The 25802-nt window shown below is 36.6% G+C and overlaps 1 protein-coding gene across 1 annotated transcript in view; it reads left to right on the forward strand.

Annotated features, from left to right (window-relative positions):
• Positions 1 to 1291: 1291 nt before the first annotated feature.
• The window catches only part of LOC114890242 (casein kinase II subunit alpha'-interacting protein-like), a 66481-nt gene continuing 41970 nt past the window's right edge, over positions 1292 to 25802 (forward strand). The window contains 1 exon segment of the mRNA XM_029213696.1: positions 1292 to 1336. Within this exon segment, the coding sequence (XP_029069529.1) occupies positions 1292 to 1336 (45 nt within the window).

The following is a 25802-nucleotide window of genomic DNA, read 5'->3' on the forward strand; positions in this document are numbered from 1 at the left end:
GTTGTCTTTTAGAGGAGAACAGCATTTTGAATGTGAAGAGAAATCATAGACATCAGATCCAGACACCAGGAGGCTTTATTTAACGATTACGAGTTGAAAGCTAATCTAGCCATGAAGTCTTGAGATACTAGAGAGGACATCTTGATTTATCTATAACTGGGAGCCTTGTATATGGAGACAGAAAATTTCTTTATTTGGAATAGTTTTTCATTCTTATTCCATGATGGCAGGTTATGTGTACGGCTCTCACAGTCCCTTGTACATGTTAATGCTCAATAAATATCTGAGGAAGGCATGATACCAAGTGAAATATGCATTTATTCATTTAATTAATATTTTTAAAAAGAAATAGAAACTGTCCTAGGTTCTAAGGATACAAATACACACCAAGGAGTTTAGGATCTGTCAAAGAAGGATGTACAAAAAAGTATAATAAAATACTAACTTGATAGGACATTAATGTTGACATATGTAGTATTTTTGAATAAAGTCATTTTAGGGTGCTGCATAAGAGGGATCCAAAAATAGTGTAAGACTGAAAATATTTTGAAATACTTTTAGAATAATTTTGTTACTATGAATTCTATTACAGAAGATTTTGCTTCACTCTTGGGTCAAAATAGCTGTCTTGGGCTTTTTCATTAATGTTTTTAGAAGACAATTTATTGACTTTCAGCACTTGAAAACAATCACATTTACATCCAAAAAAATATATTATCATGAATGCAAGGGACTTTCAGGAATGAGTATCCAGGGTGGGTTGAGAAAAGTAAAATAGACCTACCCACTCTGCTCCTGCATCCAAAACTTGGACACACTAACATGGACCAATAAGAGTCTAATTTTTATGTCAATATTTCATTTATCCTTTCATTCATTCATTTGACAAATGTTTATTTAAAGTGCCTACTATATGCAGGCAATGCACTGAACATTGAGCTTGGCTGTGATTTAAAAAAACTGATTCTTCCTGGTAGAGAGAATAATATGACAGGACCATAGGCCTGAGACTGAAGTGGGACTTTCTACTTCCTAAATTAAAGACAGCTGGGCCCAGGGTGCTGATTCAACCTGCGTTGCCACCCTAATTGCAGTCAGAAATGCTGGAAAAGAAGACAGAATGGAAAAATCTGCTCTGTGCAAGGTCTCCTGCTCCAATGTGCTTTCTGGTGAGGGGAATTTACAAAGGTGAGCTCAGAAAGAAAAATGAACTGGGAGAGCAGGTCTTGCCTTTAGGCTTAGAACCAACCCAGACTAATAAAATATAACAGGGGTCCCCTTCTCCCGGGCCATGGACCGCTACCAGCCTGTTAGGAAGCGGGCCGCACAGCAGGAGGTGAGTGGCAGGTAAGCGAGTGAAGCTTCATCTGCCACTCCCCTTCTCTCCCCATCGCTTGCATTACCTCCTGAAACATCCCCCCCCTCAACCACCTGTCCGTGGAAAAATTGTCTTCCATGAAACTGGTCCCTGGTGCCAAAAAGTTGGGGACCGCTGTAATATAGCACATAAAATATGGAGAATGTACAATGAAATGAATGATTGAAAAGTGAAATAAAGGAAAAAGTATAAACTATTATGCACTAGACACATCATAAAATGAAACATGTAATAAATATAATATCCGAGAGTAGAAAAGTAATATTTGTCCTCATATAAAATAAGTGATAGATTATAATTTAGTGGTCAGATGATAAACGTTAGAGAAATTTTGGGTGAGAAATCTACTTAAACTAGAATAATTGAGGCCTCAAAGAAATGTTATTATCTGAGCTGGGCCTAGAAAAACAAGTTATTTCATTCAGGATTTAACAAATATTTACTAAAAATCTACTATCTGGCAGCAATGAGACTCTTGGACCCACTTGTAGATGGGAGGTTGAATTGAATAACATTTGTGCATCTGAACCACTCACTACATGCTCCAATTCTATGAGTAAAGAGGTAAACTTTGTTAGGTGGCAGGAATAGAAGAAAGCTGTGGTGGGCAGAATAATGTGTCCCCCAAGAGGTCCACGTGCTAATCTCTGGAACCTGAGAATATATTATCATACGTGGCAAAATGGATTTTGCAGATGTGTTTAAGTTAAGGACTTTGTCATGAGGAGATGAGCTGGATTATTCAGGTGAACGCAATCTGATTACACGGTCCTTAAAATTGAAGAAGCTACCTTAATGTTGTAAGAGAGAGAGAGCTATGACTATAGAAGAATAATTAGAAAATTGTAACATTGTTGGCTTTGGAGATGGTAGAAGGCCACAAACCAAGGAATATGGGGACCTCTAGAAGCGGCAAGAGGAACGCAGCCCTGATGACACCTTGATTTTAGCCCAGTGAGACTACAGAACTGTAAGCTGAGAGATTTGTGTTTTCTAAGCCACTACATTTGTGATAATTTGTTGTATCAGAAATAGGAAACTAATGTAAAAGTGTTCATGTAAATGTTACAGTAGGTCCGTGTTGCAGACGGAGAAAAATATGAAGTGTTGTTAATGAACAGAGGTAAGAAATTGGTAAGAAATTTGGCTGAAGTGTAGAGTACGTGTAGAGACATAATAGATGATTCAGTACACATGGCTCGGTTTAGGTTACTGAGGGCCTTGAAATTTAGGCAAAAAAGTTTTACTTATTTTATTATTTTTTATATGATTAAAAATAATGTTATCAAAAGTTGTTGAGCAGTATATGAGTTGATTCAGGAGAAAAAAGCCAAAGTAGCTAATACTATTGCTCTTTGCTTTTCAAGAAATCAATAAAACATAAATCATAAGAGTCAAATATAAAGTCATAAAACTAATAATATAGTATGCATATTTAAAGAACTATATTCTGATTGTTTCACAAGAGCTTAAATCCTCTTTATAGTTTTTAAAATATGATTGACACTAGCAAACTGTCATTATTTTTTTATTTTTTATTTTTTTTGCAGTACGCAGGCCTCTCACTGCTGTGGCCTCTCCTGTTGTGGAGCACAGGCTCCAGACGCGCAGGCTCAGCGGCCATGGCTCACGGGCCCAGCCGCTCCGCGGCATGTGGGATCTTCCCGGATCGGGGCACGAACCCGTGTCCCCTGCATCAGCAGGCAGACTCTCAACCACTCTGCCACCAGGGAAGCCCTCCAATTGTAGTTACTTAAATAAATATGACTGTATGCATACATAACCTACATGATACTTTGAATTTCAACAATACAATGAAACAGAAACCCATTAGTTAATAATCCTTAGTTTATAGGACTTAGTTTCTAAGTATGGCAACTTATAGATGTTTTCATTTAATTAAAAAAAATATCTTTTAGGGACTAACTTGAGAAACAACGATACTTTTTGCAGAACATTTTATCCAGAACAGGTTTTGACATTGCTATAATGGAAATATAAATGACTGGATAAAGTCAGCCTTTTAGGAGAAAGATGGGTTTATTAGGATTGTCAAACTCTGAATGAAGAGTTAATGAAATGCTTAAATCCTGCTGCTGTATTAGTGAAAAGACTCAAATGCAAAGTCTCTGTGGAAAGTTGTAGTCTCTGTCACTTTCAAGAAGGGGCTAACCAGTCCAACTTCACAACTGAGTAGTATATTTAAATGGGTTTTATTATGAAAAAAAAATAAGTCAAAGGTAATAAAAAATAAAAAAAATAAAAAAAGGAAAAGGAGGCGCTGGGGGACAGGGAAGAGAGGAATGGGAAGAAAACAGAGGGTTTCTAAGGATGCTACTATTTACAAAAGTATAAACTAGCTAAAAAAGTTCTGATTCATAGGTAAGTGATCTCTTGCTGAGGATCAAGCTAATTTTGGGCTTGAGAAAAATGGTTGAGAGCAGCTGTCTTCCTCTGTTTTGGAAAGAAAGGGAATCTGCTATGTTTCACTCATCATTCTTTGGACAACTCACTGTAATATCACACACGGTAACATTACAAATTGGTACAAAATGGGTTAAATGGAAATTTAGTAAATTGCTTCAAGTCCAAATCCAGTAATTTACTGCTTAAAAGACATGCATTTGAAAATTTGTTTTAATTTCACTTAAAAAAAATCTAAACAATGTTATTCAATCTCATATTCACCAGAAAAATAAACATTAAAAATATTCTGATACTATCATGTGCAGGTTAGGATATGGAATAAAGGGAACTCTTATATGTTGGTAGTGGTTGCATAAATTAATGCAGCAAGTTTTGAGAACAATTTGGCAATATCGTTAGGTTGATCAGATTCTAACATTCCACTCCTAAGTGCTGTATTTACTTCAGAAAAACTCTTGCATATGTGCACAAGAAAATATGCACAAGGGTATTCAATGTGACATTGCTGTTTATAGAAAATAAACACTAAAAACAACCTAAATATCCATTATTATAAAGGAATAAAATTATATACAGCAGGCACAATGAATAATAAAAATAATAGAAAAATGTTGAAAGAAAAAGCAAACTCTTGGGCTTCCCTGGTGGCGCAGTGGTTGAGAGTCTGCCTGCCGATGCAGGGGACACGGGTTTGTGCCCCGGCCCGGGAGGATCCCACATGCTGCGGAGCGGCTAGGCCCGTGAGCCATGGCCGCTGAGCCTGCATGTCCGGAGCCTGTGCTCCGCAATGGGAGAGGCCACAGCAGTGAGAGGCCCACGTACCGCAAAAAAAAAAGCAGCAAGCACTTAAGAATTCCTACAACATTATATGTGTTATTTAAAAATTTGAAACTTAAAAATAATATATGTTATATGTAGACATACACGTATATATTATATATTTGTATGTAAAAATATGAAAACATGGATGGAAAGGATACATTTCAATTTCAGAATGGTGATTATTTCCAGGATGCAAGGGGGATGGATGGCATGGAAGAGAATAAATTAGACTGCATAAAAAGGACTTTGATCAAAATTTTACTATTTTATGTCTTTTCACAAGTATCCAAAGAAAATGTGATAATATGTTTTATTAAGTCTGAGAGGTGGGTACCATGTGTTTGCTAGATTACTGTTTTGTACTTTTCTGTATTTTCAAATATAACCCAATTAAAAAAAGACCACATTTAATTATTTTATCATATGTACTAATTATCTCATACATAATCTGGTATGGTTTTAATTTGGGTTGTTTTGTGTGGTTCTGTTAATCCTGTTGCAGCCTCAGACCATAGTTTTCACTTCAGTTAGCTGGCCTATATTCCTCCCAAGATTATGTGTTTATAGCACAGAGGTTTCTTCCAATACTATCATGCATTTGATGATCCATTTGCAAAGTTATTTGATGATCCATTTGCAAAGTTATTTCTTGAAGATATTCAGAATATCTATGGAGCTGTACTCTGCAATATTTCTATTAGTTTTTTTTTCTTTTTAAGATTCAGTTGAATGCCCCAAATATGTTTTATTAAGCATAACCTCTGGAAAGATAAAGTCACCATTAAAAAAGGTAACTTTACTCTGCACTGGCTAATCTGATTGATGGAGATAAATATGTGTTATTTCTGAGAAAAAGACTAGCTTGTCATTAGCAATATCTTGCTCATTGATACCAAGGGATAATAATGGAGGTGTCATTGTTCTTTCATCTTCATCCTTTGGAGAACAGCCTTGACCCTTAGTTGCTTCGTTACCGTCTTTCGCAGTAAATCATCAGCCCATCCTGGACAGCCATTTAGAGAGCAATAATAATAGTAGTTAACATTTAAAAAGCTTTTATTATTTGCAGCGCTGTGATCAGCACTTTACATGGATTATCTCACATCATTTTAACAACCTGTGAGGAAGAAGCTATTATTATTTACCTTTTATAGATGCAGGAACTGAGGCTTAGAGGGGCCAATGAAATCTGAAAGAAAACAAAAACTCTAGGCAAATGACAACACAGTCCTAAATTAAATTGTAAACAAAAATATTTCATTCTGAGTTTGGTAAATGTCTTAGCAAAGGAAGTCTATATTTTGATTGGCCAAAAAAAAAATAATAAATCTGAAAAGAAGTTGGAAATGCTTTGCTGGTAGCAGAAAAAGGATATGTGGGAGAGGCAGAGAAACACATGGAGAGTTCCAGCAAAAAGAAGCAGGTTCTATTTCTTTCCTGATAATATTGGGAGAGAAGCCCCACAAATATGATTTATTTCTCTTCTTTGTTTTCTATGTAGCTTGAGGGTTCCTGTGGAAGAAACCAAATTCTAAATAACCAGAAGCAAGACCGAGCAATAACAATGGTGAACCAGGGAGAGGTTTAGGAAGTGAATGACCTCCGTAAGGGGTAGTCTTGAGGAAGATGCACTTAGATGGTTGTTCAGGAAGCAGGTGGGGTTGGTAGTAGATGTAAGCAGCACAGGCGTACAGCGGAATCCTAGGAAAGTTAGGTAACTGACTTAAACAATATGCATCGTTTAATGTTGCAGAAGTATTAGAGCAGTGTGGCCCAGTAGAATTTTATCTCTACACAGGCCCAGTTGGAACAGGTTTACATGAAAAAGGGATTTTTTTTTTCCTGTAAACTTTGATCTGTTTATACCCATTGCACTCTCAACTTTCTCTTTCTTTGTTGCAACTTTCCCTCCTTTCCATTTCTTCTTCTTTTTCTCTCTTTCCAGAAATTTGACTTTGCAATCTATAATCCAACACAATTTCCTCATTCTACCTGGTCTGCCCCTTGTACTGAGTTAGTACTTTTTATGTTTCTAATTTTAAAATTGATGTCTTTTCCTCGTTTAGCTCTTTCCCTGTTTTTCCTTTGTTCACACTTCACCTGCATGCTTTCATCTACTCTTTTCCATCTGCACTTTGCCCTTCCCACTCTGCTCCCTGTCTTGTGAGACTGACCTATGTGGACAATATATCAAGAGGTCCCCTTTCCCTCTAGCGATCACCTCCTGTTGGCTCTGCCTCTTGACCACAGTTTAGAGCTCCTGTCGAAGTAGCTCTTCTTCCAGGATCCTCTCTTTTCTTCCAGGAGCCACATACTCTTTCTCAGGTTAGCCTTAGGAATATTAATAGCTCAAGCTTTTTCTAGCCTTGGACTCTGGTGATATCTCCTGTGATTTCTTTATTCTCTGCCCACACCTTGGTAAACGGTTCATTAATTAGACCCTCTTCCAATCATCTGAATTTGAGTGTGTCATCTGTTCCTTGTTGGGATTTTTCTTTATTTTACACTATCCTGATTTAGTTGATCTTAGGCACTCCTTTATCTATCTTGTATTTATTAACCCTGTTTTAATCTATATTTCATGTGATCATAAGCAGATCATTTATTTCCTGTGAACCTCAGTTTTTCTTTTTCATCTAGAAAATGAGGAGGGTTATATTAGATGATTTCTAAGATTATCTTCTGGCTTCAAGATTCTGCAATTTCATGAAATAAGCAATATATAATATTTATAAAGTATATAATATTTTAATCTCAGTGATTGCTCAGAATTAGTCTCTGCTTTATTCTGACTTTGTATGAGGACTATTTCTTTATGAAAAAATCAGTACCTTTTATATGTAAAAATTTTAAATATAAGAAAATAAACCTGAATGAGTTTAAGATACAAAAATGCTAATATACATATGAAAACACAAAATAAATGGCTATCATGATTAAGTAGCTTTGAATTTGAAAACTAAACAGTAAAATTCTATTCAAAACTAGAAGCAGAAGAAGAAAGTTAAGTGCAGGTAGTTATTTAATGCACATTGCTTGTATGTACTTTGAACATTTAGATTCAATGAATACAATTTACTTATATTTTTAGTCATGGGATATGGAAAGAGCAGTTGCTTTAAATGTTATCTATAAAAGGTTTAGCTGTCACTTGAACTTTTCCATTTCATTTTCTTCTTATCACTTTAGAAATGAAGAAGTAATTTTTTGAAATATATAATGTTCTAAATGGGGGGAAAGAGACACTCTACATTGAATGGTCAAATCTCAGGGAATATTCTGTCTATATTTTAGCTGAAGGATATAAGATTGAATAATTTTAAGATGGGCTTTTTTGGCCATTGTTTCATTGGACTTGATATTAAAATACCAAACCATAATGTGATACTAATATTCCAAATAACATTGTGCATTTTTCTTTTGCTGGAAGGTGTTTTCTTTCAAAGAAGTCAAGCAGATACACCTGTGCTATTAAAATTATTTATTTTTGAGAGCCCCTGAAAAGAAAAAAATGTATGTAGCATTTAATATTTAAATTCTGTACTTGAGGCAGACCCATGCCGCCAGGCAACTGGCCACAGAATTCAGTTCTGTCATGGAATTCTCCCCGTGGAGATCACCAAGCAGCTCCACTCTCAAGTGGCTGACAGAGAGGCGAGGGAGAGTATTGCATTTGCTTTGCTTTGGCTCTGACTTAGGAAAATTGCTCAAGCAATTGCTCTTTGTAGCATGTAATGCTGTTAGCTCCTATCCCACTGCTAACAGCCTTCTACCTCCAAATAGACCACAGAGCTGATGGAAGGAAGAAAAACTACCACTTCTACTAACCCTATTGGGCCATGTATCAATAGAGAGCAGTAGCTTTCCAATCCTACCGCCTCAGACTCTGTATGGGATTGAGGACGCCAGCATGGAATCATTTACTCAATGTTGAGCCAGGTATTACCCAGCACTGTGCCAACATTCTTTTTCTAATTCAAATAGATTATATAAGTTTCAGAAAGAAAGTGAAAACGTCAGAAAAGGTAGAAAAAGAAGGGGAGATTCTGAATGAATATTTACACATTTCTTGTAACATTTATTATGCTAAATGTGTGAATACACACATTTTACATTTTTAAGGATTGATACCAAACAAGATTTTGCTTCTAGATTCAAGCCAGCAACACGAGGAGCTGATGTTGAAATCTGATCAGATGCTTGGTAGCATATATAGTGTTGACAATAATCTCTTTCTATTTTTGTTATCCTAGTCACTGCATCTGATAGAGGTCAATGTGTCACGTCCACCCATAGTGCAGGTGGTGACACAGGTGGCCATGCAGGCTGAGAACTTACACTTTAGGCTTAGGGCTACTTTCATAAGCAAAGCTTTATTTACTGTAAAGGTGATATCCTTTGGGAGAGATTCAGGGAAATACCATGGAATGGATTTATTTTTATATGTAATGGATTAACTTTCACATATACATTAAAGCAGTACATTCAGTAGAGCAGAAAGAGAAAGCACCTCATTCCCAGTACTAAATTCACTCCTCAATGGGCAAATCGCTAACAGATAAATAGAAAAAAGAAAGCGAACTCAGTCTTCAGATGTCATGCCTTCTTTTATAGTTTTCACATGGGCAATAGTATGAGAGAGAGACGAGTTTTTCCTTAAGGAAATGTAGACAATAAGTGGAGGTTTGCTTATTTCTATTGTTTACCACAAGTCTGACAACGTTCATTTAGCTTCTAATGGTTTGTTTTCTTGAACTCAATAATGAAGTTCAGTTTTCTTGTCTGTCAGACCAGACTTGACCTTATGGAAATACAAATCCCTCATGACTTTGTGAGGATGGAACAAAAAAGAAGAGTGAACACTTTCCCACTAAATTAGCTGAATAATCTTAGGTGAATAGTATAGCAAATAAAATTTAAATTTATCCTGATACTTTAGAACCAAGCCCTCAAAAGTGTTATTAACATCGAGAAAAGCACCCTGTTACTTTATTTTACATGGAATAAAGCATTCACAGGGGAGATCATTAAAATTCTCATCTTCCAAAATGTATATGTTCAAGGTTGGCCATTGTAAGAGGGGTTACTGTGAGCTGAGAGCTGCTTCTCTCCTACACCAGATATCTGTATTCCATTTTGAAACTGTGCCAAACTATTTATCTCAAAGATCAGAGCACCTAACAAGTTAACTGGAGGGACTCCCTTTTGTTTTAATGTTTTGGTGGATTCATTATCAGAACCAGTTTTCTTAGCAAACATATAAATTTATCATAACTTCAGACCCCTGAAAGTGATGCAAAATCAATCAGCCATGACCATTACTGCCAACTGAGACCATTGGAAAGGGGCCCTGGAATAGTGTAATTAGTTGCCATTACATGGCTGCAAGCCTGCAATTTTCCTACTGACTCTGACCCACTGCCTTGCTTAAGTAAGTATTTGCACTCAAACTCATGATAATCGATCCCCTTCTGTGTCAAGTGTCTTCATAACTTTAAAAATTAAAGATGCAGAGTGTCTCAAGTGGTTTGGGTAGGCAATTCTATTCCAATTTTATTATCACAATGGGTCCATAATATGCATGGAGTGTCCTTTCTGATTAGCCATGCCTCAGCAGTCATCCACTCTATTTCCATATTTGCCTGTCTTTCCCTCCTCTGTTCCTCCTTTGCTTCCAGTCTAGGCTTCCCCTCATTTTCTGAGAAAATGGAAGAGGCTGCTTGCAGCAATTAACTAGCTATTCCAATTAGCTGTCCAGAATCAAGACTGGCTAAGGCAAGATGATGTTCCCTGGTAAACAGCTGCCTCTAATACACATGAAAATGATTTCTTTTTATCACTTCTGAGACTGAACAAGTGGGGCTAGGGGAGAAATGCCTCAGTGGCCAGGTACAAATGAAAATTTTGCTCTAATCATTGGAATGTATTTTAAAATTCTTTCAGTACCAAATTATGGAAAGCGAGTGTTTTATGTTCATCTAGCCTATCGATGGTGCTGCTATCAGCTAGGAATGCCTGGGGCGCTCACCAGGGCTTGCATTCTTTGTGGTGAGTTCCCCCGTAGACAGTTCTCTGTCCAAAGCCAGTGCTGTGGCTGGACTGGACCTTGTAATTCTTATTATGATTGTCAGACACGCCTCAGCAACAACCATCAAGGAACTTTGAAAAAACAAGCTTATTAATTCACACACGTGTCCTGGTGGGTACATGGCCACCCAGAGACAGAGCTTGCAGATCTGGGGCTCTGCCTTTATTGGAGCCAAGGGTAGGGTTCCTGAGATTTCTTCGGTTCACTCTTCTTTGATGAATTTAAAACAGAAGGAATTAAAGTGCTGGAAGAGAAAAGCAGGGTCCTCAAGTGGTCAGTTATCTGGGTCACCTGAGGTTTTGTAAAAGGGGAACTTCATGGGTGGAGCCGCCTGGCCCTTTATCTCCTTGCGTAGCTGACAATATGTCTGAGGTGGAGTTCTTTGAGGTAGATGCATTGACAATCAAAAGCTTAATGTCAGGCACTTACATTACAATCAAAAAGGCTAATTGCCAGGCACTTACACTACAGTGAGGCAAAGAGAAAAAAAAATTAGCTTATTTAGCAGACTGTGAAGTGACAAAAATTATTTTAAAACAAATTGTAGCACGCATGAATAATATTATAAACAAGTTGAATGTAGGTAATTAGGGAGCAAGTTAGTTAATGACAAGATCAATTTGGTTTTTTTTCTTCAGATTCTTTTATCATATTTCTATTTTTGTTTCATTTCCTAGTAAAGTTGGCAATCGTGTCTAACTGTATATGAGGAAGTATATTATTCATTTTATTGGTCACTTATAAGATGAAACAATAAAAACTCAAATCATCCTTTACTACAGGAGCAGTTATAAAAGCAATGATAATATCCAACTTCCGTAACAAATACATCAGGGCAAAGTATTTTTAGCTGCCCTAGGGCCATTGTCTGAACCTGAATTAGGACACTTGTGTGTCACAAGAGGCCTTTTATCCGACAGTAATTGAGAAATACTATCTGGGCTAAGTCAATAAATCAAACTCCAAAGTCTTCAATAGAAAGAATCCAAATTTTGTCACAAAATGACTAAAAACATTTGGGCATTCATTTTATTTCACAGGCAATGTGGTTCCCTGATATAAATAAAATCATGAAAACTGCACTGGGGCAGTAACTTTAATCAAATTCCAAAGTTTAGAATATCCTGAAGATGACCCACCCTACGTATTTCCAAAATTGAGAGGGTTTTCTTTTAAAGAGAGATTTATTCGTATAACTATAAATGGAAAGGGTCTGTTCCTTTGTAGCACATGCAGAAATCAATGGAGGCAGGTGAAAATCAGACCCATACTTGAGATCATTTGGAGTCTGACATTTACAAAGATCTCTAGTTACAGAAGCTCATGCTTTCCTTGATTTGTTGCAGTGTGAACCACTGGTCCATTCTGGAAGCTCTCTTGCCACTAAAGTCCTTTACAGGGACTTCTCTTTTGTGACTATCTGATTGACAACTGTTCAATGAATTTTCAAAATGAGTTTTTCATGGGATTGCAGACATTGGTTATTACCTCTAAAACTTAATTTTCAAGTCAAATATAAATTATTTCCAAGTTTAGTCATTATATTCTTATTTCTAGTTCCCCATACCCATTATTGTCAGATGTTAAATCTAAATATGAATTTAATTATTGTAAAATGCTGCCATTTGATCACTTCCTGGCTCTAAGGACAAGAAGTCAACTTCACAATGAGTTCTTAGCATAGTGGTGGCTTATTGTGTGAATTTTGGTGATAAATACTTGACTTCAGTGCCGACAATTACTCATCTATAAAATACTTTTGTTATGCTCACAGAGATGGAGCAAAACAAATAGAAATAGAATAAAATGCTCGTGTTGTCTTCAAAAATAAATCTATTTCCCATTTTAACTGGTGATTGGGCAAGATATATTTAATATTTAAAATTGCAAATGTTTGTGGTATAGTATTGGAAAATAAGTTTTTATTATCTTAAATTATTTACTGTAAATTTGCTTACACAGACAATTGAATCTTATATTTATTACTCATTTTTAAATAAATGAGAAAGATAAATTTTTATTATAATTAAGATGAAAGTTTTCTCTTTACAAACACTAATGAGGAAAACATCAAAGGATGAGGTATGATTAAAAATGTGTTTTATGGGCTTCCCTGGTGGTCCAGTGGCTAAAATTCTGTGCTCCCAATGCAGGGGGCCTGGGTTTGATCCCTGGTCAGGGAACTAGATCTCACATCCCGCAGCTAAGAATTCGCGTGCTGCAACTAAAGATACCGTGTGCGGCAAATGAGACCCGGCACGGCCAAATAAATAAATTTTAAAAATGAGTTTTAAAGGTATAGATTTTTGTGGGGCTCAGACAAATCTCAATTTTCTCCTAGTTTGGAAGCAAACTTAAGCCATGTTGCTTTTTTTTAATTTCAGATATTCTATAAGGTCTACAAGTGACATGAAATTTACCACACATTTTAGTCTCTATCTATCTATCTATCTATCTATCTACCTATCATCTATCATCATCATTTCTGCCTTGTCTTCTGTAAATGATTAAGTTCTTAAAAAGACTGGACTACGAGTTTCATTAAGTATATACTAAAGTACTATATAATGAGATTCCCTAAATTGAATCTCTGATTAGCCATTAAGCAGATACGGATTCTCTAGACTTCCCTGTCTGATATTGCAGCAACTAATCCTATGTAACGATTGAGAACTTGAAATGTGGCTTGTGTGACTGAAAAACTGAATTTTAAATTTTATTTAATTTTAATTAACTTAATTTTAAAATTGATATTTTATTGGAAACTTTTTAAGTTTGGAAAACTTGGGTATGTGAATGTATTTTTTCAATTATAGACTTATTAAATCTCAATACATACTAAGTATTGCTGATGAGTATTTAGTGTCTGAAATTAGATGTTTTGTAAATGTAACATACACTCCAGATTTCAAAGACTTAGAGCTGTTAAAAGAAAATTTCAGATCTAGTTGACTTTTATTCAACAATTTATGAATCGGGAATCATCCCAGAGAGGAGCTTCAAAAAGTTGTACAAAGTGAGAGGGTTTTATAGACCAAGGTGAGGAGGAACCAGGAAGTTACAGGAATTTGCTGATTGGTTAAAGAAGGGTTACTTTTCTTGTACGGAGCGAAAGGAAGACTTGGAGCTGGTCGTGTAACTTGTGCTGAGCAGACAAGTGCTGGTTGGTTGACCTAGACCTTCTTTTTCTGGGAGAGCTGAGCATAGAAACAGTTAAGTTCTGGTTTGCTGAGGTGAGGCTAAGCATGAGGGACTCCACGTTGATCCTAGTCTGGACACTTTAACAGTATGAAAAACAAATGGAAAATATTTCATTAATAATTTATCTAATATTGGGTAAATGTTGGAATGACAATATTTGGAAAGATTGCATTAAGTAAAATATATTATTAAAATCAGGGCTTCCCTGGTGGCGCAGTGGTTGAGAGTCAGCCTGCCGATGTAGGGGACACGGGTTCGTGCCCCAGTCTGGGAAGATCCCACATGCCGCGGAGCGGCTGGGCCCGTGAGCCATGGCCTCTGAGCCTGCGCGTCCGGAGCCTGTGCTCCGCAACGGGAGAGGCCACAACAGTGAGAGGCCCGCGTACCGCAAAAAAAAAAAAATCAGTTTCACGTGTTTTTCTTTAATTTATTTAATGTGGTGACTAAAAAATTTGAACTTACATACTTGGTTTGCATATACTTTTATCAGACAGCACTGCTAGAAGAATACCCTAAGAGAAAGGCTACTATTAAATGCTCTGTATATAAAAATAAATTTCAAATGAATTAAAGAGTGGTGTGGAAATAAGTCATAAACAACTGGATGATATTCTTTTTATTTTTGTCTGAGCAATGGTTTTATCAGAATAAAGAAAAAGGGGGCTTCCCCCGTGGCTCAGTGGTTAAGAATCCACCTGCCAATGCAGGGGATACGGGTTCGAGCCCTGGTCCGGGAAGATCCCACATGCCGCGGTGCAACTAGGCCCGTGTGCCACAACTACTGAGCCTGTGCTCTAGAGCCCGTGAGCCTCAATTACTGGGCCCGCATGCTGCAACTACTGAAGCCTGAGTGCCTAGAGCCCGTGCTCTGCAACAAGAGAAGCCATTGCAATGAGAAGCCCACGCACCACAAGGAAGACTAGCCCCTGCGGGCCACAACTAGAGAAAGCCCAGGGGCAGCAACAAAGACCCAGATAAAAATAAATAAATTAAATAAAAATTAAAAAAAAAAGAAAAAGGAAGAAATCATAAATAATATATTGATTGCTTTGACTACATAAAATTAATGACCTGTGTGTTACTGTGTGTGTGTATTTTAAGAATCCATCATGAATAAAACTAAAAAGCAACAGTTTACTATCTTGTGGAGGCAGTTCTTCCTATCTTCTACAGTGGGGGAAGGTCTCCTGCTCATTCCCCAGAAGGATAGCACTGGATCATCCTTTTGGACCCTTCCTCTAGAGAAGGAGTGACTCACCTCATTCTTATAACTGTATTAAAGATCATTGTTCTTCTTATGAACTGGCCTTTTTCTTTCTTCAGAAGAACACATTGTCTTTCTTCATTTCTGTTTTGTGAAAAGTTTCAGTTCTTAGAAAATATTTAAGTATGCTTGGAACAACTTGTGCACACATATCTGCTCTTTCAACTGTAAATTTATGAAATTGTAAATTTCTATTGTAAATCTATATGGATGTGAGTGGGGATGGGGGTACATGGTTTGTCAATTTTTCAGCCACTGATGGCAGGATGGATTGATTAAATTGATACATTTCAATGGGTAGAAGTAGGTGTCCCTGTTTTGGCTTTTGGGCCAAGTTATATTCTTTTTTAAAAATTAACTAATTAAGGTATAATTAACACATAACATTGTATAAGTTTAAAGTATACAATATGTTGATTTGATGTATTTATATATTGCAGTATGATTATAATCATACTGTTAGATAATACCTCCATCACATCACATAATTATTGGTTCTTTTTTGTGATGAGAACATTGAAGATCTAATCTCTTAGCAACTTTCAAGTATATATTCTTTAATCTAGTATTCCTGGGGAATGTTTTGGTTAATGAAGTTGATAGTATTTTAACTCCAGTTTGCCTTGTGTGACTCTAATTTACTTTAATTTAACGAGCACTAACTCATGATGTAATGCATTGGGAAGTATGTCTAATATTCTATGTAGACTCTTGTCAGCTATGTTTGACGTAAATCTAATGATGAGAAAACAGATACATCTAGAAAGTGAGATGTTCTACTGGTTGATTGACCTGGATCCTTTGAGGAGTCAGTATCATGAATGACCAAGAAAGGGAGGTATAGCTTGTCTAGATTGAGAGAACTAAAGACATATAATATTCAAATGATATAAACCATGGATCCTAAAAAGATATTTTGAGGGTAATTGAGAAAATTTGTGTAAGGATGTTGGATAATACTGTTGTTGATTTTCTTAGGTGTGGTAATGATGTTGAGGTTTCATAGGAAATAATGATCCACTTCTTGGGAGATGCAGGCTGAAGTATTTAGGGGTGAAATGTTATATCTGCAGCCTACTTTGGAAGGTGTGACAAAAGGCATGTGTGTGTGTGTGTGTGTGTGTGTGTGTGTATGGATAGATAGCAGGTATGGATAGATAACAGGTGTGGAAGAATGTTAACAGTTGATGAATCATGATGGTTTCTCTGTGCTACTTTTTCAAACTTTCAGTGGATTTAACAATTTTCAAAATAAAGATGTGTACATAGGCATTTTTTTATATGTGGCATAGGGAATAAGAAATGTGATTAATTAATAATAATTAATAATTCCATAACCCCAACATAGAAGTGAGAAATATATGAGCATATATAACAAATGATTAATAAACCTAGTATGGAAGAAAATTTTAAGATCAATAAGAAAAAGAAAATTGGTCAAATAACATGAATAGGTTATCAACAGAGGAATAAAGACAAATGGCCAATAGACATACCAAAATGTTTATCATTGATAATCAAAGGCAGGAACTTAGATACAATACTGAGTTGTAAAAACTCAGTTTTCCACCTGTGTTTCTCTCTTATTCTCACACAGAACAGTTCACTTTTGACACCAAATGTTGGAGACTTTCCCACACCAAGCAATTCTCTGTGACACGATCTGGATGTCCTACAATTTAACTCAATTCTAACAGTGAAGATAGTGTCAGATCCCACAGGCTAAGGGCTCTTTCCCACAAGACAGGTCTCACCTTATTTCACATGCCAATTGCAGGAAGTAGGTTCCCAGATTACCCACAACTTCTGCCTGATTTGGCTACAAATCAGAGGTTCCCATGAACCCCTCCTCATTTTCAACTAATTTGCTAGAGTGGCTCACAGAATTCAGGGAAACACTGACTAATGTTTGCCAGTTTATTAAAAGATATGATAAAGGATACAAACAAACATCCAGATGAAGAGATCCATAGTGCGAGAGTTGAGAGGATCCTGATTGCAGGAGCCTTCTGTCCCTGTGGAGTTGGGGTGCATCATCCTCTCAGCACATGGATGTGTTCCCAACCTGGAAGTTCTCTGAACCCTCTACTCTTGGGATTTTACTGAGGCTTCATCATGTAGGCATGACCAATTATTAACTCCATTTCCAATCCCTCTTCTCTGTCTGAAGAATGAGGGGTAGGGCTGAAAATTCCAAGCTTTTAATCATTGCTTGGTCTTTCTGGTGACCAGCCGCCATCCAGGAGCCATCCAGAAGGCCACTCAGAGTCACCTCAATAGAACAAAAGATCTAGCCCCAGGTGCGCTAGTGGCTAGGATTCCTGGTTTTCATCCAGGATACCCAGGTTCAACTCCTAGGCAGGGAACTAAGATCTCTGTTCAGGGCTGCTCATTGCTGTCTCTCCGAGATCAGTACCAACTGTCTTCATGTTGTTAACTCCACATCTTCTTCTCCAATAAAACTAGCCAGTCAGGCATGGTTATAAAAAAAAGAGAGAAAAGAAAAAAGAAACACCCCCAGTGATTCAGATATTGGAATCATCAGACACAGACTAAAAAATAACCATGCTGGGCTTCCCTGGTGGTGCAGTGGTTGAGAGTCTGCCTGCCGATGCAGGAGACGCGGGTTCGTTCCCCGGTCTGGGAAGATCCCACATGCCGTGGAGCGGCTGGGCCCGTGAGCCATGGCCTCTGAGCCTGCGCATCCGGAGCCCGTGCTCCGCAACGGGAGAGGCCACAACAGTGAGAGGCCCGTGTACCGCAAAAAAACCCCAAAAAACAAAAAACATGCTTACTATGTTCAAGGAGATAAAAGACTGAGAAAAATTAAAAAAAAAAAAAAAGAACAAAAGATGCTCCTAGTGTTTTGCTCATTTAGGCAATTACAAAGGCTTTAGGAACACTGTGCCAGGAACAAGGGACAGAGACCTGCACATGTATTTTCTATTATCTCACAAATACCAAGGTAGAAATTTTGCCTCTCATTTTGTGTGTGTGTGTGTGTGTGTGTGTGTGTGGTACGCGGGCCTCTCACTGTTGTGGCTTCTCCCGTTGTGGAGCACAGGCTCCGGACGCACAGGCTCAGAGGCCATGGGCCCAGCCGGTCCACGGCATGTGGGATCTTCCCGGACCCGGGCACGAACCCGTGTCCCCTGCATCGGCAGGCGGACTCTCAACCACTGCGCCACCAGGGAAGCCTTTGCCTCTCATTTAATAAAACATTTTAAAACTATAAACAATATGACAGTCCAAGGAAAAAGATCCTCTCAAACTGCTGGTAAAAGTATAATATCTTGAGAAAACTATTTGTAAATTTGTACTGCATAACATATCCTAAGAGAATCAGAAATATCAGCAAAAATGTACTTATGAAGATTTTTTTTTAAAGGAGATTTTTTTTAAAGGCAGAGTATTACGGATTCTGGCTTCTGTTTCCTCACATTCAGAATAGAAAACATTTAAAATGCCTGCCTCTTAGTGGAGTTGCAAAGTTCACCTGGCTTCAAGAGCCACATTAATGTCCAGAGCCTGCTTTACAAGTCCTAAAGGCCGACCCGGGAGGTATATTTCCTTTGTCCCTACAGCATGAAGTGAAGCGCCTCAGCAGGTGTGACAAGCTGAGGATGTAACATTTTCCCATTAGACTTTAAGTTCCATTGAGATGTTCTCCCATGAATCTATGCCAGAATTCAGAAACACAGAAGCCAAGGTTAGCCTCACCCTCTAGAAGGCTTAGATGAAATAGGGTGATAGAGGCTTCAGCCAGCCGCAGAGGAATGGAAATCAGAGGGATTCAAGAAAATGGCATTTGCATTTGCGCTGTGTTTATAGCTTCCACATCTTCCTGGTGAATCAAATTGCTCCCTAAAGATGCACAGGCCTGAGTGCAACACATAGCGGAGATAAGGAGACCCAGTAGCATTTTCAAACCTCGGATAAGCAGATCAAGATAGCATTAAAATTAAGAGACAGAGAGATCAGTAATACATTGTTATAGCTTTGAGATTGGGTGGAAATTATTATACTTCTACAGCGTCTTTGCTTCTGAGACACTTGCTATACCGTATCACTGAATCATAGACATCTGTCACCCTTAATACATTTACTCCTTGTCAGCAGCTCTGGGCATAGGGAAAACGGTGCTCAGTTTACGACAGCATAACTATAAATCCTAATCCATTAATTTACTTTTTCTCAAGATAAGTTCTTGCAATTCAAATTACGTGATTAAAAAGCTGCTATTTTATCAGTCAAAATAAAAGCAGCTTTTCTTGTTTGCTTAATTTCCAAATTGTAGTATTTATCCTTTTTAATTGCCCATGCTAATAGATTTAAGTGTATGGGCACATATGCAATAGTACGGCATGAAAATAACTTAGATCACCATGAGTGTTGTTCTGAATTCTTCCCACTTTACTGCATTATTAAATATTACATAAATTATTCAATGTCCTTTATATCAAACATATATTTTTTCCTGCAAAAAGGATCAAAACTAAGTGGCATTACTTAGGATTACTAGACACAGATTATATAATATCTTTTCTTCTTTTCCAACTAAGAAAAAACCTGCCTTTAATTTATATATTTCACTGTTTGAAACACAGGGGAAATTGTAATGACAGAAAAATGGGGAGGCAATTTAGTCTATTTACACAATAAATAGCCACATTTGTTGGTATTTAACGTTTGTTTTTTTAACTGCCTCTGTGCCCTGAGATAAAGATTTGAGCATGCACTTTCTTCTTGGTTATCTGGTCCCAACAGAATGTTGCCTGGGAGCTGGAAGGGTAGGCATTTAAAAACCCAAATATTTAATTATGTCTCCTGGCCTGGTTAAGAAGGCAGAGAATGTCCTTTAGAGAAACAAGAGTGCTTCTGCTTGGGCTGGTTCTTGGTTGTGTCTGAGAATGAATGTTTGGCACTCCTTCCATGGGATGGGGGTAGGCTGAGAGCGTATCAGCTTTATATTACTTCCTATTTGTAGCTCTAATATTTTCCAAGTTGGTGAATTCCCAAATTGGACATACTGAGAACCAACTACAAGTAATAGGCATGCTAGACAAGGTGGCCCCTTTTTAAGTCAGATCTGATTGTTCATTTTATTTATATTGATCTCAAATTTGCTTCCAGGTAACTGCCACCCATTGGTCCTGATTCTTCTTCCTGAAGCAACATAAAAGAACCCTTTTTCTTTTCTATGCCATAGCTCTGGTCTAGTTGACATTTTCTATGATCCATGGAGGCCCATGTTAGACTATGCAATATTTTGAAGTGTTTTCCCTGAAATAATTATGTATCAGTATTTACACATGTATATTAGAATATATAAAATTATTTCTTAAAGATCAAAGACTAGCCCTTCTTGAGGCCTAAAAGAAAACATGTAAACTATTTTCAAATTAATAATAATAAACCACAGCATCTTTGTGTCACCATAAAAAATTTGGGAATTAATGAATATGTGATTACATATTAAAGAAATATGAGAAATTGAGACTGTAATAGATTTTGTAGTTGTAGTTATAAAGAAATCGCTTGACCTAAATGAATAATAAAATATATCTTCAGGGCATTGTACTTCTTATGAAATCAGAATTTATTGGTAATTCCTTTGGACTGTGTGAGAGGGTGCATGGCACTGGGGTGATGAGAGGTGTTTTGATTGAAAGCCAGTGGAATATTTCCTAAGAATTTAATTTTAAAAGAAAAGAAAAAGACCATAGTGCAGTTAACATATTGCATGCCCATTGGTATCTTACTCTAAAAGTTCTCTCCACACAAGAGTAATTTTAATAATTAAGACTATCATTATGCTACTGCTGACAACTTTCTAATGTCTATAGGGGACTAAAGATCAGTGTGTGTGTGTGTGTGTGTGTGTGTGTGTGTTTGTGTGTGAGTGTGTGTGTACATCCATTTGGGTACATTTCTCCTCTATTCCTTAGCAGCATTTAGTCTGGCATAAAATCAGATTTCACTAGTTAAGAATAGCCTTAGTCAATGAGGGCAGGTGAGGGGAAAAGGAAGTAAAATTCTAAGATTAATGTTATTTGAAATTAGGCATTTAGTTCATTATTATTGTTTCTTTGTGCTTTAAATCTTTTTCTCTTGAATATGGAGAAAACGACAAAGATAACTTTTATAAATCCCTGTAGTAAAATAAACACCAACAAAAAATCTCTTGCTTTAAGTGTCAATTCAGACCCTTTAAAGTCTTGTTTGAGATTCCTTTTAGAGGGGTTGGAAGGCCGTTCTGAGGTCCAGAAGCCTCTACAGTGGTTACGCACGATCAAGGCAGAGGGAAAAACCGAGACATTCTCACTCCCATTCCCTCTGCATCAGAATCACCTGGAAGATATTTTAAAAATACTGATCATGCCCAAAGAAGCTCTGATGTTATTAGTCCGAGATGGGACTTGGGCATTGGTATTTTTTAATATCTCCTTAGGTGATGCTAACCTTGTAGCCAGGGACTGGAACAACTAGCCTACTTTAGACGATCACAGACGTAAAACTTTTTCTTGGCAGACTCCCCACTTGTTTTAGGCACTTCATGGAGATACATCTCACTGTCTTTAACTAGTTGTAATGCTTTATTCAGTTCCAAAAATATGGTTGTTGGTTAATAAATGGTTAGCTTAATACTATAGCCATTTATCTTATGTCTGGTTACCACTTATCAATAAGACTAAGTGGCTAATCTGCCTTGCCTCAACTGCCATTCTGCCCTTCCCACACCCAAGGCAGGCATTTCTAATAATCCCCTATCAATTAGCCTAAATAAAGCATCATGATCTTTCCAAATGCAGCATTTAAGTCAGCCATGACTAAAGGGTCAGAGTTTTCATGTGATATGTAATCTTTATAATCTTTACAAAAGTTAAAGCTCTGGGCATTTCCTCAGACATTTGAAATGAGACTTATATAAGTTATGTGTTCACTGACTACAGTATATATAATAATAAGCTAGTTTTTTTCATTATTTATTATAAAATGAATGGGAATATGCATTCATAAAATTGTACAGTAAAAATGTTTAATCAGGACCCACTTATGTGGGTTATATAAGATAATTTAGAGGGAGAGTTAAATGCAGAATTGTGGAAAAGCAAGAGCAATATTTAAGTTATATTCAGTTATATTTAAGTTATATGCTATGCTCTTGGGAATATTTCTTTCTGTATTTGAGCACATGTCTTTGTATATATGTTTCTTTTCTCTGCATGGTTCTCTATGGGTTAATTTTTGAAATATTTATAAGGATCTTTATGTCCATCTATTTGTATCTGTATCTTCGGCCTTCTGGGTCCTGCAATGGGCAGAGCACTCATTTCTCTCTTTATCTTTCTATATATTCATCTATTTGACATTCTTTCATTCCCCTTTTTTCATTATCATTTTTCTTTCTTCCTGTGTATCTTTTTTCGTCTAATTGAAAAATATTTTAATTTCTGTTCTTAAACTTGAGCAAGGAAGGATATTTTGGTTAGTTATCTTTCTCTTAAAAGCAAACAAACAAGCAACAAACACCAGCCATTTCTCTACTCCTCTCCTATAAGACAATGCCAATCTAGTGACCCTTTTCTTTTGTGGCTTTAGTGAGATTTTTCTCACTGAGAGAGAGAAAATAAAGATTCTCTCACATCTGTGACCTAGAAACAGTCCTACAAAAACAAAACCAAACAAGCCAAAACAAAAACACAAATATAGCCTTGGAATTAACATTTAAAAATATTAGCTTAACTGCTATGTCAGAAAGAACAAAGTATATATCTTTCCAGAAAAAGCAATTGTTAATCTGATGTAGGTGAATTTTAGATTAAATTTTTATTTATATATCTAAGAAACAACAAATATTTGGTCCATTGTTCCTCCCTTATTTTCATCTTCTGTTACTGAATGAATGGAGGCACGAAAGTTACCCTATAGGCTAACAGCCCCTGGAGAGTCTTCCAGGTCACACGTCTGAAAAGTTAGCATTTCTGACCTATGTTCCTTTCAAAGTACAGGCTTTGACAAACAACTTTTATTAGGCATATTTTCCACAAATAACATTTATAATGACTTGTATCCATTTGAAAGTAAATTTAAAAACAAAAACAAAACAATAAATAAAAAACGAATACAACTGAAGTTCCATTTATCTTTGAACCTCTAGGACAGAAATGCAAATTTTGGGGTTTAGTTTTAAATAGTAGAAGTGAATGATTTTTAGGCAGTAAACACCATGAGAGCAGGGGATTGTGTCTGCCTGGTTTACTGCTTATTTTCTGATATGTAGCACTTATTATCTTGAACTCAATTGAGCAGGTGGTCAATAATTATTTGTTGAACAAATTCAAACATTTGAAAAGCAATTTTCTCATTGATCTACAAGATATCAACCATAGAAGAACCTTGAAATGGAGTAATTACCTCAAGTCTAATACTTGTGGTTCAAAATAATTGTGGGTAGTATTTAGTTTTCTATTTGGGGACCTTATATATTTTATTACAAAAATGATAATGGATAAGAGGAGGCACATGTAACTATCCATAACCTCACCTTTTCTCACAGAATAGTCTCATCGTTAATTTGAAAAATTCTCAAATATATTTATTTTCATTCTCCTAACAGGAAAACAAAGTGCTTTTACAAATTTCAAGATACCCTGGTGAGCAATGGTTCTTTAGCTCACCTCCATACATTTCTCTTTTACAGAGACAAATTCTATTGCTTTTAAAAACATTTACTTTTTTCTTATAGTATTTTCATTTTATGATCATATTTTCTCTCTTGATTTCTTTTACACTAGAAATAAGAATGAGATTTCACACTAATGTTTATTGTTTTACTTTTCTGAAAAAAAAAGAATATTAAATGAGAGAATATTTAATTTGAGGTAATCCACTTAACTTCTCATCCTTCCAACATGTGAAGAGGTTTGATGAGTATCTGTGATATTCTCTAGCATTGGATACATGAGGTGTACAACTCATAGTGCTCCAGTTTTTAGGGTTTTCTTGTGTATGACTAGATTTCTGGATTCCTCTCCCAAGCTGAGCAATCCTAAGAAAACTGTTGATATATCGGTTGATAGATGAACACCTTTATTCATGTATTTTTTTCATTCTTTGTCCCTAGGTAGTAGATATTGTAATATTCACAGAAAGCATAAACATGATTCATGTTTTTGCAGGCAGAATATAGAAAGCATTTCTCTACATTGAGGATCAAGAGGAACAGAGATTGATGGGTACCCTTTTGTCTCCTCCCTGTTGTTTTGGCCTCTTTCTTATAAGTTGTAGTAACATTACAAGATATCAGAAGTTTCCTTTGCCTCACTACACAGACTTGGGAGGCTATGTGGCAGATCAGGGGACTGTGTTCAGCAGCAAGGAGGAGATGAAAAGGACGCCAGCAGCAGAACAGTTTCCTATAGCAGAGGAGAATCCCGTTTTATGGATAAGGACCTGAGGCACCTATGATATGAAGAAAATCTGACCAGGTCTCCATGTACCTTTTTTTGTGCCTGGCACTCTTTGTTTTCTCTCCCCGCAATATGGTATGCTTTTCATGCCACCCTTTGAAAGAGGAAAATGTTTACATTTTTTTCCCCCCAGAATGTAGAAGGATACTGTCACATTTAACTTCTCACTGGGATATTTCTCTCAAGTGAGTTTTAACCTTACCAGCATTTTGGTGAACCTGTAATCGAGATTGTTTTTAATTTTTCTGTCTTTTTTCCCCCCTCCTTATTCCTGTCCCTTGCTCTTTCTCCTGGAAAACTTTAAACTGCTCTTATTATTGTCTGACTGGTCATGGTGCTATACTTGTGGATTTTGATGGATAACCAGTACTGGAAATACTGTCTTGTCTTGGGAAATCATAGTGTGTAAGGGATGTATGAGCTGGTATAGTAAAAATGTATTATTATTCTAGAGTATTTATGTTGTCTCAGTTTTGCATTCTTGAAGCTAGGACTAAAATAATTTTACATGTCCATCTGACCCCATATACTCTGGACATGTCAAATGAAAAAAATTTTTGTTAGAATAATCCATCTTTGAGGTGACGGCACAGCTGTGTCAGCTGTAGCTGCTGAAAGAGGAGCCAGGAAGTTACCAGGCAGTGAGAGAGCCCTCTCACCAGAACTGAGAAGAGAAAAACATGGAGGCAAAAAGCTCTTTTTACAAATTTTGGCTTTAGTTTTTCAATAGGAAATAAAGAAGAGGTAATAGGAACTGCATTGGACTTGTAGATCAATTGGAGGGAATTGTCATCATGAAAATAAATATTGAGTCTTTCAATCTGTGAACATGAAATGTGTCTCTATTTATTTTGATCTTTAACTTTCCTATTAATGTTTTGTACTTCTCAGTGTACAATTCTTACCCATTTCCTGTCAAGTTGATTTCTACACATTTTATTCTTTTTGATACTATTGCTAATGAAATTGTTTCTTATTTTCATTTTCTGATTGTTCATTGCTGGAATATAGAAATAGAATTGATTTTATAATGATCTTGCATCCTATGTTCTTTCTAAACTTGTCTATTAGTTCTAATAGTTTATTGTGGATTTCTTGGGATTTTCTGTATAAAGAATTATGTGCCTGGTGAACAGCGACTGTTTTCCT

The sequence above is a fragment of the Monodon monoceros genome, unplaced genomic scaffold (genome assembly GCF_005190385.1).
Source record: "Monodon monoceros isolate NGI ecotype Baffin Bay Population unplaced genomic scaffold, NGI_Narwhal_1 Super_Scaffold_11, whole genome shotgun sequence".
In the NCBI taxonomy this organism is placed as follows: domain Eukaryota; kingdom Metazoa; phylum Chordata; class Mammalia; order Artiodactyla; family Monodontidae; genus Monodon; species Monodon monoceros.